Source organism: Xenopus laevis, chromosome 4S, assembly GCF_017654675.1.
Source record: "Xenopus laevis strain J_2021 chromosome 4S, Xenopus_laevis_v10.1, whole genome shotgun sequence".
Classification (NCBI taxonomy): Eukaryota; Metazoa; Chordata; class Amphibia; order Anura; family Pipidae; genus Xenopus; species Xenopus laevis.
In genome coordinates this window covers 128,552,638-128,568,475 of record NC_054378.1, presented here as the reverse complement: position 1 = coordinate 128,568,475, position 15,838 = coordinate 128,552,638, and the positions used below count along the sequence as shown (strand labels likewise).

The 15,838-nt window shown below is 42.2% G+C and overlaps 1 protein-coding gene across 3 annotated transcripts in view; it reads right to left on the bottom strand.

Moving 5' to 3' along the window:
• The window catches only part of il17rd.S (interleukin 17 receptor D S homeolog), a 56,026-nt gene extending 43,452 nt beyond the window's left edge, over positions 1-12,574 (bottom strand). The window contains exons 1-2 of one of the 3 annotated variants that reach the window (XM_041591134.1): positions 12,450-12,574; positions 5,869-6,079 (exon numbers count right to left, since the gene is read on the bottom strand). Coding sequence is in view for 1 of the 3 variants with exons in the window: in NM_001372133.1 (NP_001359062.1) it covers positions 12,450-12,572 (123 nt within the window). In the remaining 2 variants the exon portion in view is untranslated. 3 annotated transcript variants of the gene reach the window in all.
• Positions 12,575-15,838: the final 3,264 nt, after the last annotated feature.

Genomic DNA, 15,838 nt, shown 5'->3' with positions numbered 1-15,838 from the left:
TCAGAGCTTTCACCAAAACACAAAACTCAGGCGGGAGGGAGATTACAGGGCCACATTACAATCTCATCAGAAGTGAGGGCCTTACAAATACCTCAGAGCCTTCAAATATAAAAGGGGGGGGGGGGGGTGGCTCTTCTCAGGCCAACCAGCCCCAAACTAAAAACTCCCACTATAGAGGCGTCCCATACGAAAGCGGGGGAAGGAGGGGGTTGAATAGTAAGGACATAGACCCCGGTGTAACAAACTACTAAATCGCCTAATAGATTATACAGGCATCGGATCCATTATCCAGGAACCCGTTATGCAGAAAGCTGCAATTACAAGAAGGCCGTTTCTAATAGACTCCTTCTTAATCAAACAGTTACTTTTTATTTAAAAGGATTTTCTTTTTCTCTGTAACAATAAAACTTAAATATAATAAATCTTTAACTATAAATAATTTAAAGCAGGGCCGGACTGGGCCAGCAGGAAATCGCGGAAAAATCCCTTGGGCCCCGTGGGTCCACTCCCTGCCTGCTACACCCAGCTACAAATAAAAGTAACAGGGGAGCCAAATTTCTGGGTTAAACCCAGAAATTAGTCACTTAGGGCAGAAACACGGCAGATTCGGGGAGATTAGTCGCCCGGCGACAAATCTCTACTTTGGGGTGACTAATCTCCCCAAACTTCCTCCCCAAACTTCCCGCTGGCTAGAATGGAATTCAACTGGCACTCGGAGCACTTTGTTTTTCGATGTTACCCGAAGTTGCTTCATGAAACGTCGGGCGACTTCGGAAAACAAAGTGATGCAAGTGCCATGATTTACATTCTAGCTTAGATTAGTCACCCCGAAGAAGAGGAAATTTGTCAGTGGGCGATTAGTCTCCACGAATCGCAGCATGTGTCTCTGATCTAAGGGATATTTCTATATTATGGATCTCTATACCTTATGCAGAAAACCTTGGGTCCCAAATATACTGGTCCCATTTAGGTTCTTATAAAAATATTTTATTATTTAAAATTCTTTAAATAGAATTTGCATCAAAGAGCTAAACAACGGATTGTTTAGTTCTCATAAAATAGTTTTTTTTTCCCCCTCTCATATTTAACTTTGAGAAGGGAATTATTTAGCTCCACTCTTCCTCGCAGTGCAGGTTGTTCTAATGAGCTCGGTGTGAATGTTGGGAGAAATGGCAACTGTAGGACAAGGGTCCTATAGCAAATGATGGAGAGAAGAACACCTTATATGAGCGTTTGGAGGCCTACAGCAGATCTGAAGTTATAGGTAGAAGAGAGGGAGCAGCAGGCTGGGCAACATGGAGAAAGCAATACTTTGTTTATATCAGTCTAAGTATATATAATAGGAACCCAAAAAGCCTGTTTTGGCTCAGACCCCAGCACTACAAAAGACGGCCCCCACCAGAGCAATCTCACAAGCTTTAATTTATTGAACAAAAACATCAGATTTCCATTTTCTTTTATTTCATTACAGTGGGAAACAGCGACCATATAAGAAAAATCCTGGTTGATTTCTGGCTACAGTGAGCCGAGAGCCCCAGGGTGCACTTATATTTCACAAACAGCTTGTCCCTGCTGCTCAGCTGCCATCTAAACCCAGTCTGATGCTTCACAGACTTAAAGGGAGAGAACACGGCGAAATGACAGCATTTATGTATATATATTTATATATATATATATATATATATATATATATATATATATATATATATATATATATATATATATATATATATATATATATATATATATATATATATATATATATATACAGTTATGCAAGTTCCGCTGCATCCTGATCTCATTTACTTCTGCCTAATAATTATTGTTATTTATTTAGAGAAGAAGCAAAATAGCTCACCGAGCAGATGAAAGGAAACGCTAATGATTAAATCACTTTCACAGGCACAGCCATTCTGGTGCATATGGTGGGAGTCATTCCTATCCCCCCGCCCGCCTGTCTGGCCGATCCTAAATTTGGGGCAAATGCTTATTCCGAAAGGGGCATCTAAAATGTACTGTTTTTGTAGAACATCAGCGTTTATCACAAATTAAGAGTTATTAATCAATATGCGATTATTTTAAGTAAAAAAAATCTGACCCAACTAGAATAGACAATTTGACCTTATTTATTGAAAAAACTCAAAATTGGTTTGGGGAAAAATTCAGGTTTTTGCAGAAAAACAAATTTTTCTGGTTTTCTGCCCAAAACACTCAAATTGTTTGTGAAATCAATCAAAACCCCTAATTTTTTTCAGATTCTTGGCTGAAACTCAGCAAGGACCATGATATCTTCAAATTTGAAATGGGACCTTTGCCACTGACTTCTGCAGGACCCGACAGCTTGGAGATGGAGTATTTTCGGATATGGACTTTTAGCAGCCTCGGGGTATGAAAAAAATCACAAAAAGATTGAGGCTTTTTTCCACTAAAAATGTATATTTTATATTATAAAAAAAACTTGAATTAAATAATATTTACATTATGCGTAATCAGTACACGTGGGTGCCACCATGATGTGTATTTTACAAAGCGGGTGGGTTTCCTGCGTAGTGATTAACACCCTCTCAGATCACTATATTAATGAATGTTATAGGTGCCTCTAGGATACCTGAATGCATATGAATAGATAAGCAGCCTGTGTACATCACCTCTGACATAAAGCAGCCTATCCTATAGGGGTTAAAGGAACAGTAACACCAAAAAAAGAAAATGTATTAAAGCCATGAAAATATTATGTAGTGTTGCCCTGCACTAGTAAAACTGTTGTGTTTGATTTAGAAACATTACTATATAAACAAGCTGCTGTATAGCAATGGCAGAAATTTAAAAAAGTCTATATGCCACAGGTTAAACAGTGGATAACAGATAACACCATTATGTTCTACAGAGCTTATCTGCTGTATAACCTGAGCCTTTTCTCCTTTGAATGGCTGCCCCCATTGCTACACAGCAGCTTACAGTAGAACCCCCATTTTACGTTTTTCAGGGGACCAGAAAAAAATGGTGTAAAATCCAGGAAAATGTATTATGCAGGTGGGACCACAAAAGAACAATGTAAAATGAGGGAAAACTTAAAATGTAAAATTGGGGTTCTACTGTATTTATATATATATATATATTGTTTTTTCCCGGAATAGGATTGCTCTGTGGTGCTCGCTGGAATAACCCTGGGCCGGTGTCGTTTCCTGCTGATAGGAGCATCGGTTTCAGGTAAGTCATTACAAACTCTAAGGGGTGCCTAACATTTGGCACCCCCAAGTATACAAAGCCTTTCCTTCTCCTTTAATATGTAACTTCAACGCCAGCGCTGTAGAATATCCATCCAATAAAGGGTTTGAAACAGGTGGCCTATAAATGCCAGCTGCTGACTGGTTGCTATAAGCAACAAGGCCCATTCCAACTTTTGCACTTTTATTACATTATCACTTTTAAGCCTATCACAGACATCTCTTTACATTACATTAATATTTTATATTTACAGCACTGCTTACTGAAGAGGCCCGTGACAGGTTAAAGCAGGAGACTGGGAAGGCTAAAAATACAACTTTCCTTCCCCACAGCCTGTAAAAGTTTGGGCTCTGAACCTCAGTGGTTTTCCCCTACCCTGTAATCATAGATCAGGAGTAAATTGCGGCCCAGGCATCGCTCTCTGGGGTGAAGAGGTTAATTGCGACCTTGTAAGTTACCGGCTCTGCAGACAAACACATGCGCTGGGAATGGAATTAGCTTTGTATGTTCATGGTTAAGACTCCACTTCCGGATTTTCTTACTGATCCGCTTGAAGGGGCAGCTGTTTAACATTAGGTGCCCCTCTAAATATTCCAGCTTTAATTAAGCGCTGTCCCCATCACGAGAAAATGAACCGACAACATGAGGCGGCCGGGCTCACGCAGAGGGTTCCAAATAAGAACATCAATTAATAATGAGGGTAAAAAAAGTTTTTAGGATTTAACCCTAGGCTACCAAATGGGGCCAGGTCAAAGGGCAAATTTAGCCAAATCCCCCTTCCACTGTGTGTGCCATTTAATTGCTTCTTATACAATCGCTTGTTTATTGATACCTACAGGCGAAAGGGAACATTCGTCCAAGAAACAAACCTTCCTGCTCTGCTGCTGTTTCTAATAAATAACAGAGATACGGGGGAAGAAACCTGTTATAGAAAGGTCTTAAATTAAAGGGGAAGTAAGGGGATTTCGTGTGACAGTCTGCCAGGGGAGGGGAGTTGTATTTCAACAACAGCCAGAAGACCACGGATTCCACCCTTGTTTTCATCTATATATTGCCAATGGAATGGCTAATAAGCATTTAAGCTTTTCTGCTTGATGATTTCTCTAAACACCTAAGCTTAGCTTCTCCCACAGCCCACTGAGCATGTGCAGTGCCCCTGACTCACACTAACAAGATAAGGGGATGGGGAGCTGCTGGGGGCAACTTTTAGGACCCAGATGATTCATAACGCAGCCTGCAGCCTTTATATGGTCACAGAACAACCCCTCAGTGACTTCTAATATCCTTATCATTTACAGTAGGGGGTACATTATCCCTTATAATACATGAGTGATACTCAGAGTTCCCTGTATAACTCAGCCTGCAGCCTTGTGCCTTTATATGGTCACAGAACAATCCCTCAGTGACTTCTAATATCCTTATCATTTACAGTAGGGGGTACATTATCCCTTATAATACATGAGTGATACTCAGAGTTCCCTGTATAACTCAGCCTGCAGCCTTGTGCCTTTATATGGTCACAGAACAATCCCTCAGTGACTTCTAATATCCTTATCATTTACAGTAGGGGGTACATTATCCCTTATAATACATGAGTGATACTCAGAGTTTCCTGTATAACTCAGCCTGCAGCCTTGTGCCTTTATATGGTCACAGAACAACCCCTCAGTGACTTCTAATATCCTTATCATTTACAGTAGGGGGTACATTATCCCTTATAATACATGAGTGATACTCAGAGTTCCCTGTATAACTCAGCCTGCAGCCTTGTGCCTTTATATGGCCACAGAACAATCCCTCAGTGACTTCTAATATCCTTATCATTTACAGTAGGGGGTACATTATCCCTTATAATACATGAGTGATACTCAGAGTTCCCTGAGCTGTATAAATCAGAATACAACTTTATGCATTGCCAATTTGCCATTATTCAGATATGGGTAGGTGAATTTGCCATTCATGAAAAGGAAATAGTAGAACAAGCTAAAATGAAAAAATATATTTCTGGAAATAAACAAAAGTGCAGAAATGGTTTCAAACAACTGGGAAAAAAAAGAAAGCATTTGTTACAATGCAATAGGATAGGCCCCTAATCTCTATATTGCCCTAAACGTTAATACAGCTTTACAGCTCCACATGTTTGTGCAGAAGGGAAGAAACAGGTGGGTCTCATATTCCCCCAATATCCCGCGGCCATATGTTCTCTTTATGCTCAGCACCGGGGCGCAGATATCGGAAAGGAAGAAAAGGATGTGGGTTTCTTTGTCTTTGCTTTAATTGACATGGGAAATTGAACAGGGTCTGGCCGTATTTGGGAACTGACACACATGTTGGTGTAAAGGGGTTATTAAATAGTTTGTAACAAGCACCTGATGAAGGATATGGTTATCTGAAACATGTTGTGAAAAATAAATACACCGAATTCGCCGTGGTTCTCCAGAGTTTTTTTTACGCTGATCTTGTCGGCCATTGCAGAACCCACATCGGGGCACTTTAGAACGTTTTGCAGGGGCGCGGGCTCATCCCCATGTACTAAAACAATTCATAGAGCAGATGTGTAAAATACACAAGTCAGGGCAGTAATCTACAGAATGAAGGGGATGTGGAACTTTCAATCAGGGTTCCGCTTCATGGACTTACCCATTAACTCTTTCATATACCCAAGGTGATGGACAGCTCTCGTTAATAGTAACGGTAACCTCCCCTGTTCATATACATACGATGTGCTGATCCGGTAACACCGTCACTGAGCGAAGCAACAACCTTCCAGGGTTAAACAAATTCTCATCAACAGCTCAATTAAATTTCAATCCCTGGCTGGTTGCTGGGGGAAAGTGAGCGCCTAGCAACCCTATAACAAAATGTAAAATATATCACAAAGACAAAAAGACCAGTGTCTTACTTACAGTTTAACCGCCCGTGGGATACTGGAGTTACATTACCCCAATTAAAGTAGACTTTACTTGTCCTTTAAATGAATACAGACTCTTGGTCATAGGGATATAGATCAGGCAGTTCAGGCATATGGAGCGCATGGTACACACACACCTCCCCGTGCATTTTGGGAATGTATCTCTGAATTTAGTTCCATTTGGAGCCCATACCATGAACAATTCTACTGAACAAGTTCCTTACCAGATGGCACATTTCTCCAACCATAAAAAAAGAAATGACCAGCGGATTTCTACAGACTGACGAAAACCATACGTTGAAATTACTTTGTACCCCCACCCCGAGGTGTCCAGCTACTGCCAGCTGTTGGGAAAACCATGTTACGCCGTAAAACCTACATATCCGAGGGATGGGGCAGTGTGGGAGCCAAGCTGCAAAGCCCCACGTTACAATTAAGTTGGTCTGGAATATGGGGGCATATTTTTTAAACCTTCAGGTTAACCATTAGTATAATGTAGAGAGGGATATTCTGAGATAATTTGCAATTGGTTTTTATTTTTTATTATTTGTGGTTTTTGAGTTATTTAGCTTTTACTCAGAAGCTCTCCATTTCCATTTCAGCCATCTGGTTGCTGGGGTCCAAATTCCCCTAGCAACCATGCACTGATTTGAAGAAGAGCCTGGAATATGAATAGGAGAGGCCTGAATAGAAAGATAAGTAAACAAAATGTGGCAATAACAATACATTTGAAGCCTTACAGAGAATTTGTTTTTTAGACGGGGTCAGCGACCCCCATTTGAAAGCTGGAAAGAGTCAGATGAAGACGACAAATAATTCGAAAAAAATATTTAAAAAAAATAATAATGAAGACCAATGGAAATGTTGCTTAGAATTCTCTATACCATCCTAAAAGTTAACTTAAAGGTGGACTGCCTCTTTAGGGTTAATAGAAGAATAGAAGTTATTGGAATATGCTCCTACGTCAAAGACAATACAGGCATGGGATCTGTTATCCAGAATTCTCGGGACCTGGGGTTTTCCGGATGACAGATCTTTCCTTAATTTGGATCTTCATACCTTAAGTCTACTAGAAAATCATATAAATATTAAATAAACCCAATAGGCTGTTTTTGCTTCCAATAAGGATTAATTATATCTTAGTTGGGATCAAGTACAAGTTACTGTTTTATTATTATACAGAAAAAAGAAAATAAGTTTTAAAAATTGGGATTATTTGATTATAATGGAGTCTATGGGAGACGGGATAACGGGTTTCCGGATAACGGATCCCATACCTGTACCAGTAGTGTGTGCAGTATTAATATAGCGCCAACATATTCCGCCTCGCTGCTGTACAACAGATGGGTGCGCCCAGATTTTTAGGGCCCTCAAGACTAAGGGGCATATTTATCAAGGGTCGAATTTCGAATTGAAAAAATTTCAAAATTCGAAATCAAAAAGACCAACCGAGATTAAAACCTCGAAGATTTTTTTGGGGTCAAATAGGTCCGTTTTCGAATAGGTCTGTATTCGGCCGAATTCGAATCGTTCAAATCAAATTAATAGCACATTCGATCGAATTTGATTCTAAGTTTTTTCCAAATTGAAGATTTTTCAAAGTCCACCAATTGACTTCAAATAGGTTCTAGGAGGTCCCCCATAGGTTAAAACAGCAATTCGGCAGGTTTTAGATGGCGAAAGGTCGAAGTCAAATTTTTAAAGAGACAGAACATGATAAATTTCGATCAAATCGAATCTGGACTATTCCCTAGTTGAAGCACTTACTCACAGGCCTCCTTAGCCCCAGTAGGCACGAAATGCATTAGTCATCTGTATGTCCTAATGAATGATTTGAATTTATAATTATAATTTTGGTTTTTATTTTTGGAGAAAACCCACAACTTTTTGCTGGGGGACATTTCCATTCAAGCCCAATGCAAATGGAGAGGGGAACCTGGTGCATTTCAATCAGCCCCTGCCGGGAGTTGTGGTTAAAGCAGAGGAAATGCAGAGGAATGTTAATAGGGCAAATAGTGGCCTTTGTTTCCTCCAGCAGAGTCACATCAAAAGGAGAGGCTACCCCTGAGCAAACAGTGGCCACTTCATGGATTGACAGGCCCATTCAGATCCCCGGCAGATATAGGGCAGGGGAACCAGTCGGGCAGGTTTGTTCCAAGGAAATATCTGAGATTCTAGGAAAATCCCCCGGTGGCACGGAAAGGCAGTGTTGGGAATGAGATCCCTCACGCGATCATGTGACACAAAACAAGCGCTTTCCACGCATCACAGGGGCCCGACAAAGAGAAGGAAAAGGTGAATGATCCGTGTGATAATGATACCAACACTTCAAAGCTCTGACATACAAGAGATGGGGGGAACCCAAGTCAAATTCTTTAGTTCAAAGCCCCTCAGGGACAATGGGATTCTCTTGCTTTGCCAGAAGTGATTCAGCGACAGGCACCCAACAATATATATCACCTCATCCCTCACATTCCAGAGGAGCATTAAAGGGAAACACATCAGTTAATAGTGCTACTCCAGCAGAATTCTGCACTGAAATCCATTTCTCAAAACAGATTTTTTTATATTCAATTTTGAAATCTGACATGGGGCTAGACATATTGTCAGTTTACCAGCTGCCTCCAGTCATGTGACTTGTGCTCTGATAAACTTCAGTCACTCTTTACTGCTGTACTGCAATTTGGAGTGATAGCACCCCCTCCAGCAGCCAAACAAAAGAACAATGGGAAGGTAACCAGATAGCAGCTCCCTAACACAAGATAACAGCTGCCTGATAGATCTAAGAACAGCACTCAATAGTAAAATCCAGGTCCCACTGAGACATTCAGTAACATTAAGTAGGAGAAACAACAGCATGCCAGAAAGCAGTTCCATCCTAAAGTGCAGGCACAAGTGACATGACTGGGGGCACCTGGGAAATTGACAAAATGTCTAGCCCCATGTCAGATTTCAAAATTGAATATAAAAAAATCTGTTTGCTCTTTTGAGAAACGGATTTCAGTGCAGACTTCTGCTGGAGTAGCACTATTAACTGATGTGTTTTGAAAAAAACATGTTTTTCCATGACAGGATCCCTTAAAAGCTTCTCTAATACTCACAGGAGGGGGCTGCATTCACTGGGGTGGGAAGAGTCTGTATCTTCATGTATGGATCTAGCAATGTCTGACTCTCACAGAGCAGCGCCTCTAGTGGCCACAATTCCAGCAACAAGCCAAGGTTAAAAAAAAACTGGACCTTATTGGTTGCAAAGGCTCCACAGATGTTTCTGGACTACAGCTCCCAACATTCTTCAGCCTATAACAGGGTGTAAAAAAAGCACGCTGGGAATAGGCATTGCCCTGACTGTTACATTACTTATTAAAGGGGAAGCAATGCTACTATGTAACGCTACCGAATTTAGTAACATATTCAAATAAACATATAAAACCCAGAAATATTTGCTGCCAAATTTGTCACCAGGTCAGAGGAATAACTTTCCCCACCCTGATACATTGAGACATATATATATATATATATATATCTCTCTATATCAACGCCAACTGCCTCAACCTGGTGCCCTCCAGTCATTGGTAAAATACAACTCCCAGCACCCTACATCTGGACGTTGTTTAACTGAAACCCTGACTGTTTTTTGTTTTGGGACCCCTCCCTCTTCATTGCCCCACATTCTGGGTAACCTTTTTATCTGCCCGACACCTCCTACTGTTAAAGGATTAAGTCCTGTGATTCCTTCCCACTGCTCCCAGGCTATGGGACATGTTTTAACCCCACCCATGATTTCCTAAAATCCGGAAAGGAACGGCTAATCTCCCCAGCCCCCTCCCCCCCTGTAACCCAAGTGCCACCTGACAAATGGCTGCAGCTCAACAGGTAAAGGGAATGTAAAGTCTGTGTCTGGCAGTTAATTCACATTACAGCTGCAGCTACAGGTGCCCCCTATTTGTATATTCAGAAAATTGATGCCCCTTAATAACATATTTAAATGACATACCCATTACTCACATATTTAAGGCAACGTTGCTCCTTAATTAGACATTATTTAGGTGGGGTGCCCCCTGCTCACATATATTGGGTAAAGGTTCTCCCTGTTCATTTATTTAGGGTACAGCTGCCCCCCTGCTCACTTATTCAGGGTACAGGTGTCCCACTGTTTTCATGATTATACCAGGATCTCTTAACTCAACTCATATACTAAAGTTTAGAACAAAACTCAAAGACTCCCTCTGGGAGCACCTGGATAACAGCTGAACTGGGAACTGGCACTTATATGTGTCACACACTGTAACCTACAGCACCTTAATACCCAAAAGTAGCAAATTATGCTGTTGACACTTGATAAAGGGTCAACATGGATCTGAAACATGTCGTGTAGTAGCCGTCGTGTAGTAGCCTTGAATAAATATAATCACAGCATAATTTGCTACTTTTGAGTGCTCTCCTCATTCTTGGAAATGGCTAAGTATATATCGGGATAGCGGTGTACCCGTGGAGGATTTGATGTATTCGACTATACAGCTGAGACAGTGCGGGGAACGTTCCTATTAATGCAAGCACCTTACTACCCCTCCTAATTGTGTCTGTAAGTTATTTTTTAGACTGCAAGCTCTACGGGACAGGGTGCTCCATCCTTTTGTCTCCTTGAACTGAGCACTTAATCTGTAGTGTAATTATATTTTATATGTATGTGAATGGTATTTCCAATAATGCACTTATTGTTATTAATGCAGTGACCCCTTGTTTGTTGCTACTAATTATAATTTTGCTGTACAGTGCGTTGTCCTCAAGGAGCGTTATACAAATAAAAATATACATACATATATACATAGATACATATATATAGTGAATAAAGTACCCCCTCTTGTAAAATATAAGGATATTATAAGTTACCGAGGAGTTTCATGACCATATAAAAACACGAGGCCGAAGGCCGAGTTATACAGATCATGGAACTCCGAGGTAACTTCTAATATCCTCATATTTTACAACTGGGGGTACTTTATTTATTATAATACACAAGTTTCAATGAGTCATGTGACAGAAATGACATCAGAACTCACCGTTTATAACTGATGACATCAGAACTCACCGTTTATAAGGATAGAATTTACAGGATATTCATGGCTTTTGTGTATTATATATACATACATATACTCACAACAGTGTGACAGTGGGTACAGATGACCCCCATTCACCTACTCTCTCTCTCATCTATTTATCCCCCTCTCACTCTCCATCTATCTCTCTATTGTCTATCTATTTATTGTCTATCTCTCTCTTTATATCTATCTATATCTCTCATCATCTAACTATCTGTCTCTCTCTCTCTCTCTCTCTCTCTCTCATTTATTTAACTCCCTCCCTCTATCATCTATCTATATATCTCTCTCTCTCTCTTTATATCTCTCTATCTATCTCATCTATCTGTATCTATCATCTATCATCTCTCTCTCTATCGTGTATATATGTCACTCTATCATCTATCTATCTCTCTTTCTATCTATCATCTTTATATGTATCTATCGCTAGATCATCTATCTCTAATCGATCTATTATCTATTTATGTATCTCTCTCTATATCATCTCTCTCTCTTTATCCATCTATCATCTATATATGTCTATCTATTTATCTATTTATTATCTCTATACATCATGAATATTCACACACAGTCCCATCCAGCAGTGGCTCAGGTGACCCCTATGTTCCCTCTCATGTCAGGATCAGTGACACACAGACAAGCACAGGGTACCCCAAATGTTACATAGCTAAACCCCAGGGTGAGTGTGCTTGATTAGGCACATATATTAGATATATAGATTAAGGATATAGATTAGGGATAAAGATTAGGCACATATATTAGATATATATATTAAGGATATAGATTAGGGATATAGATTAGGCACATATATTAGATATATAGATTAAGGATATATATCAGGGATATAGATCAGGATATAGACAAGCCAAGCAGAGAATAGAGAGAGGCTGGTACAGGTATAGTCACGCGCATAGTTACAGATACAGATCCTACAGGTGAGTGATGAGGCGCAGGTACACGGGCACACGCACACGGACACGGGCACACGCGAGTTGAAGTCCAAATAAAAGGAGCAGAAGTAAATAATGGCATTGCCTGTCCCCTACAAGTCCCACTGTATAACTGCTGCTGCTGCTGCAGAAGTCGCACAAACACATCACAAACTGAAGCTGAACAAGAAGTGCGGCGGCCCCTGGAAGGAAAGAGACAGAGAGTCCCCGGGGCAGGAGGAGGGAGCGGAGTCTGAGCGAGTAACAGCCGGAACTTCTTACCTTGGAGCCGCACGACTCGCTAACTCCCCTTCGTGTCCCTCCGGAACCTCCCGTCGCAGGACAGCGGTGCAGAAAGGCCGCCAGGGAGATAAGACACAAGAGCGCATCCAGCCGCGGAGCCATCGCAGCCCACGGACAACTTGTCTGAGCCACTAACTACGCATGCGCCCAACTCCTGCACTAAGCCCCGCCCCGTGTACCTTCCTGCATTAGAATTGGGGCTATGCCACACCTCCGGCACACTGGCTACGCCCACCTCTGTCTGATTTGGGATTGTATCGCAATGTTACTGAATATTTACGGAGCATGTCCTGCACTGCGCCTTTATCGTACCCAGAGCATTCCCAATCCCAAGCCTGTGTCTACATCACACCCACAGTATGTCCTATTGTCTTGTCCTTCTTCACCCAACCAGATCTATGTCTGTATGAATACCCAGAGCATGCCCAGCACTGTGCCAGTACAGATACCCAGAGCATGCTGATCACTGTGCCAGTTCAGATACCCAGAGCATGCCCAGCACTGTGCCAGTACAGATACCCAGAGCATGCTGATCACTGTGCCAGTTCAGATACCCATAGCATGCTGATCACTGTGCCAGTTCAGATACCCAGAGCATGCCCAGCACTGTGCCAGTACAGATACCCAGAGCATGCTGATCACTGTGCCAGCACAGATACCCAGAGCATGCTGATCACTGTTCCACTACAGATACCCAGAGCATGCCCAGCACTGTGCCAGTACAGATACCCAGAGCATGCCCAGCACTGTGCCAGTACAGATACCCAGAGCATGCCCAGCACTGTGCCAGTACAGATACCCAGAGCATGCCCAGCACTGTGCCAGTACAGATACCCAGAGCATGCCCAGCATTGTGCCAGTGCAGATACCCAGAGCATGCCCAGCACTGTGCCAGTACAGATACCCAGAGCATGCCCAGCATTGTGCCAGTGCAGATACCCAGAGCATGCCCAGCACTGTGCCAGTACAGATACCCAGAGCATGCCCAGCATTGTGCCAGTGCAGATACCCAGAGCATGCTCAGCACTGTGCCAGCACAGATACCCAGAGCATGCTGATCACTGTTCCACTACAGATACCCAGAGCATGCCCAGCCCTGTGCCAGTACAGATACCCAAAGTAAATCCAGCACTGAGCCAGGACATACAGTCACAATGAGAAGCCTGCCCTCTTTCTATATCCTTTCCTAGTGCAGCAGCAGCAATTGAAGGGAGCGGCATCTGCACATCTGCCTCAGGTCAGCACAGGGTCCCACAATATCCCCTGACAGGTACCACCCCTGTACTGAGTCTCTGCAGCACCTGATGTCTTTCACAGCAACCCACCAATCTGGGCTTATTTTCCAGCACAAAAAAGTCCATTCTGTGGGCACCAAGTACAAATTCCTTAATAATAAACATGTTCCAGAAAATATTTGTACTGATATGTGAGTAGTAAGAGGTGCCAGCCTGATGTAAAATTAATATAAAGTGATAACACTGACAGCTTCATGTAGCAATAATGGGGCAAAAGGCAAAGTGCAAAAATGGCTGCAGAACACCCCAACTTTTGCATGTTGTGCCCAGTGGTGCAGCTCCTTGTGCTCTCAGAATGGAAAAGAGATGAGAGAGAGGTGCTCCCAAGTGGTCCAGTTGAGCTGCATTCAGAGAGGACATTCTGCATGTCCCCTGGGACACCCCCTTGGTTGCATGCCAGGCTAGAGGGCATGGAGGGCAGGAAGATATTGGACTTAAAGGAAAACGATACCACTAAAATGAATACTTAAGCAACAGATAGTTTGGCACCCTGGCACCATCTTGCACCCCGTAGGGATCCAGAACCTGTGCCCGTGGGATTTACAGATAAGGCATTATAATAAAAGTGACCTGTGCATCTCTGCAGCTGGACTGAGCATTATGGGTATTTATATCAATGACTTATCATGTGACTCCCTATGTCCATGGGGGGTGCAACTTGCTATGGGGACCCAGGAAGTGTCATTTCCTGTTGGCAGATATTAATTTCAGGGCTCACTTGTTTCCAGGTACTTTCACATGAATTGTATGAAATACTTTGTTTACAACTGTTGGGAAACGGAACAAGAGAATTTCAGTGTCATGCAAATTAACGTGGGGCGGGGGGAGTTACTGATATAAACAGGACCTGGATTTTTATTCCCCCCCCAGGAGTGGTTCTGGGCGCATATCAATGCCCAGTGTTTATAACCAGAGGAACAGACCCGAATAACAGCGGTCAGGGTGTTTGTGGAGCATTTCCTGGGAAACAAGAGATTTCTCACCTTCTGTTTCACTGCCATTAACACAATGGGCTCCTCTATCTAACGACTTGTCACTCACACACCTCTGTAGCCTCATAGCACCTGCCTCCCCTATACATTCATATTTAAATGACTCTGTATTTTCATAAATAAGTGCTGATGTTGTGAGGAAATTGTCATCCAAAATTTTGTTCTTCTTTTTACATATTTCTGTTTAACTTTCTGATAAGCTCTGGGCAGCCTTTTCTCACTAAATAAATTTGGGTTTAAGCCATAAAGCAGGACAGGACTGCTGCTTACAATGGGGATCAGATAGGATCTGTGCAGCCACTGGGACAGAATGTTCTGTTATACAGATAGCTAGAATCTCAGCTGCCATAAAGCAGGACAGGACTGCTGCTTACAATGGGGATCAGATAGGATCTGTGCAGCCACTGGGACAGAATGCTCTGTTATACAGATAGCTAGAATCTCAGCTGCCATAAAGCAGGACAGGACTGCTGCTTACAATGGGGATCAGATAGGATCTGTGCAGCCACTGGGACAGAATGTTCTGTTATACAGATAGCTAGAATCTCAGCTGCCATAAAGCAGGACAGGACTGCTGCTTACAATGGGGATCAGATAGGATCTGTGCAGCCACTGGGACAGAATGCTCTGTTATACAGATAGCTAGAATCTCAGCTGCCATAAAGCAGGACAGGACTGCTGCTTACAATGGGGATCAGATAGGATCTGTGCAGCCACTGGGACAGAATGTTCTGTTATACAGATGGAAAGTAAGTACAAACACCCAGGCCCAAGTATAGACACAAGAAAGAATAGAAAAGGTACCGTTGGAAATGCAACAAAAACTTAATTTTTGCTTAATGCCTGAAAATATCATTCTAAGCAATGTCCCAATATCTGTTCATTCTAGGTGCTGTGGAAGATGATTTTCGGCTGATCCTAACCCAGTTCCACGCTCATAAGCTGCGTTTGATTTTTCCTGGATTTTACGGTTTTCCGTCCCCTGAGCAATGTAAAAGTGGGGTTCTACTGTATATGTAAATGTCATTGCTATTGAAACCTGTCCCTTTCTGTTTTCTGGTTCTCAACCAGTGTAGCACAA